The sequence below is a fragment of the Hyalella azteca genome, unplaced genomic scaffold (genome assembly GCF_000764305.2).
Source record: "Hyalella azteca isolate HAZT.00-mixed unplaced genomic scaffold, Hazt_2.0.2 contig16201, whole genome shotgun sequence".
Taxonomy (NCBI): domain Eukaryota; kingdom Metazoa; phylum Arthropoda; class Malacostraca; order Amphipoda; family Hyalellidae; genus Hyalella; species Hyalella azteca.
In genome coordinates this window covers 17,647-19,894 of record NW_025946028.1, presented here as the reverse complement: position 1 = coordinate 19,894, position 2,248 = coordinate 17,647, and the positions used below count along the sequence as shown (strand labels likewise).

Sequence of the window (2,248 nt, the reverse complement as noted above, 5' to 3'; positions counted from 1 at the left end):
TCCCCCAGCACCCACCTGTCCCCCAGCACCCACCTGTCCCCCAGCACCCACCTGTCCCCCAGCACCCACCTGTCCCCCAGCATCGTGCACGGCAGCGCACACCTCCCCCACGTTGTCCTCGAAGACGCCGTTGGTGGAGGGATACGTGATCATGAGGCACGCGAGAGACGCGGCGTGCTCCTTGATCTATAACAATAAACAGGCTTTATCAAAACAAAATATTATAGTAAACATAAAATATACATGCATGATATATAGATATATATGTAAAATGATATAAATAAAGATATTGTCAACATCACAAGTTATTTGGTATAGCGCGCGTGTGGTTCATGAAAGCCAAAGTCTCATAGCCAAAGTTTGACAATAACGGAACAGTTTTCTATTATATTGCATAGAAAACGATAACTGGAAACGATTTCAACCACAAAATAATTGTAGAAAAATCTACGCTCGGCAGCACTAGCTACTGAATCGAAATATGAAATAAGAGCAATAAAATAGAAATTAAATGGACTGTTAGATACGGATAATAAACCGTTTAAATATCACATTGTACCTACCGAAATTTAGGAGAGTTTGCGATACGTTTTCGTCGGCGGCCTCACAGAAAACGGTTCAACATAGAAAACATTGGAGGGGTGACATTATTGCTATAGCATGTGTGCGGTTATTGCAGCACATGGTTGGCTCCTGTCCTAGTTAAGATAAATGCTGCTAAAATGCACAACTGTCAACTGCATGACTCAACTTTACCGTCGACACCTGTCAATAGCAAGATGACAGTCAAGTTCAACGTCAACACGCAGCATGACTGTCAAGTTCAACGTCAACACGCAGCATGACTGTCAAGTTCAACGTCAACACGTTTTGAACAAGCTTGTTCTGAACTTATTCTAATATATGTAAGATTATATAAATACAGATATTGTGAACTACACAATTTATTTGATATAGCGCGCGTGTGGTTCATGGAACGACGGTTGCTGCTTTATAAGGTGCGGTTGTTCTTCATAACCAAAGTTTGGGGATAAGGGAACAGTTTTCTATGACATATCATAGAAAACGATAATTGGAAAAGATTCCGACCATAAAATAACTGATGAAAAATCTATGCTCGGCAGCACTCACTGACTACTGAGTCGAAAATATAACCTAAGAGCAATTAAATAAAAATAAATGGACTATTAGATACTAACAATGAATCGGTTAAGCATCAGATTACACCAACCGAAATTTAAGAGAGTCTCCGATACGTTTTCGTCGGCGGTCTCACAGAAAACGATTCTACATAGAAAACGTTTGATGGGTGACATCAATGCTATAGCTTGTGAGCGGTTATTGTAACACGTGGCTTGCTTGTGCCCTAGTCAAGATAAATGCACAACTGTCAACTGCATGACTAAACTTCACCGTCAACACCTGTCAAAAGGAAGCATGACTGCCAAGTTTAATGTCAACAGCTATCAACACACCTGTCAATTACTTGTCACCCCCGTCAACTCTCACCATATCTGCTAGATGCTGGACGTCAATGGAGCCGTTCCTGTCAACGTTGACAGGGCGCACCCTCATCCCCGCCATCTGGGCGCTGGCGGGGTTGGTGCCGTGGGCGGAGGTGGGGATGAGGCACACGTTGCGGTGGCCCTCCCCAATGCCGTCCAGGTAGGACATGATGGTGCGCAGCCCCGCGTACTCCCCCTGCGCCCCACTGTGATGGGGGAGGGGGGGGGAATTGGGGGACAGCCTGCCTAACCTCACACCTCTGATATGTATATATAACCCCTGATCTAGACCTGCCCCTGGCCTAGCCCCTAGCACCAAATCTAGACCTGCCCCCTGATCTATATCTGCCTCTCTGGTCTATATCTATATAGTGATTTCAAAAGCATTATTAGGATAAAACAATATTTTTATATATCTTAATGTTTTAATTATGTACAATTCACCAGTGAACCTCCGCTGGTTGTCAACGACAAATATAGTAATTAAAAAGTAAACATTATCAACATCGTAAGCCAGTTATCCGTGGCCCCATATCTAGATCTAGCCCCATGTCTAGACCTAGCCCCATGTCTAGACCTAGCCCCATGTCTAGACCTAGCCCCATGTCTAGACCTAGCCCCATGTCTAGACCTAGGCCCATGTCTAGACCTAGCCCCATGTCTAGACCTAGCCCCATGTCTAGACCTAGGCCCATGTCTAGACCTAGCCCCATGTCTAGACCTAGCCCCATGTCTAGACCTAG

General features: G+C 44.6%; 1 protein-coding gene across 1 annotated transcript in view; it reads right to left on the bottom strand.

Moving 5' to 3' along the window:
• Positions 1 to 1,715, bottom strand: part of LOC108674978 (glycine dehydrogenase (decarboxylating), mitochondrial) — a gene marked incomplete at its 3' end in the record, with an annotated part of 3,979 nt that extends 2,264 nt beyond the window's left edge. Inside the window, 2 exon segments of the mRNA XM_018162967.2 lie at positions 70 to 186; positions 1,510 to 1,715. Coding sequence (XP_018018456.2) covers positions 70 to 186; positions 1,510 to 1,674 — 282 coding nt within the window.
• Positions 1,716 to 2,248: the final 533 nt, after the last annotated feature.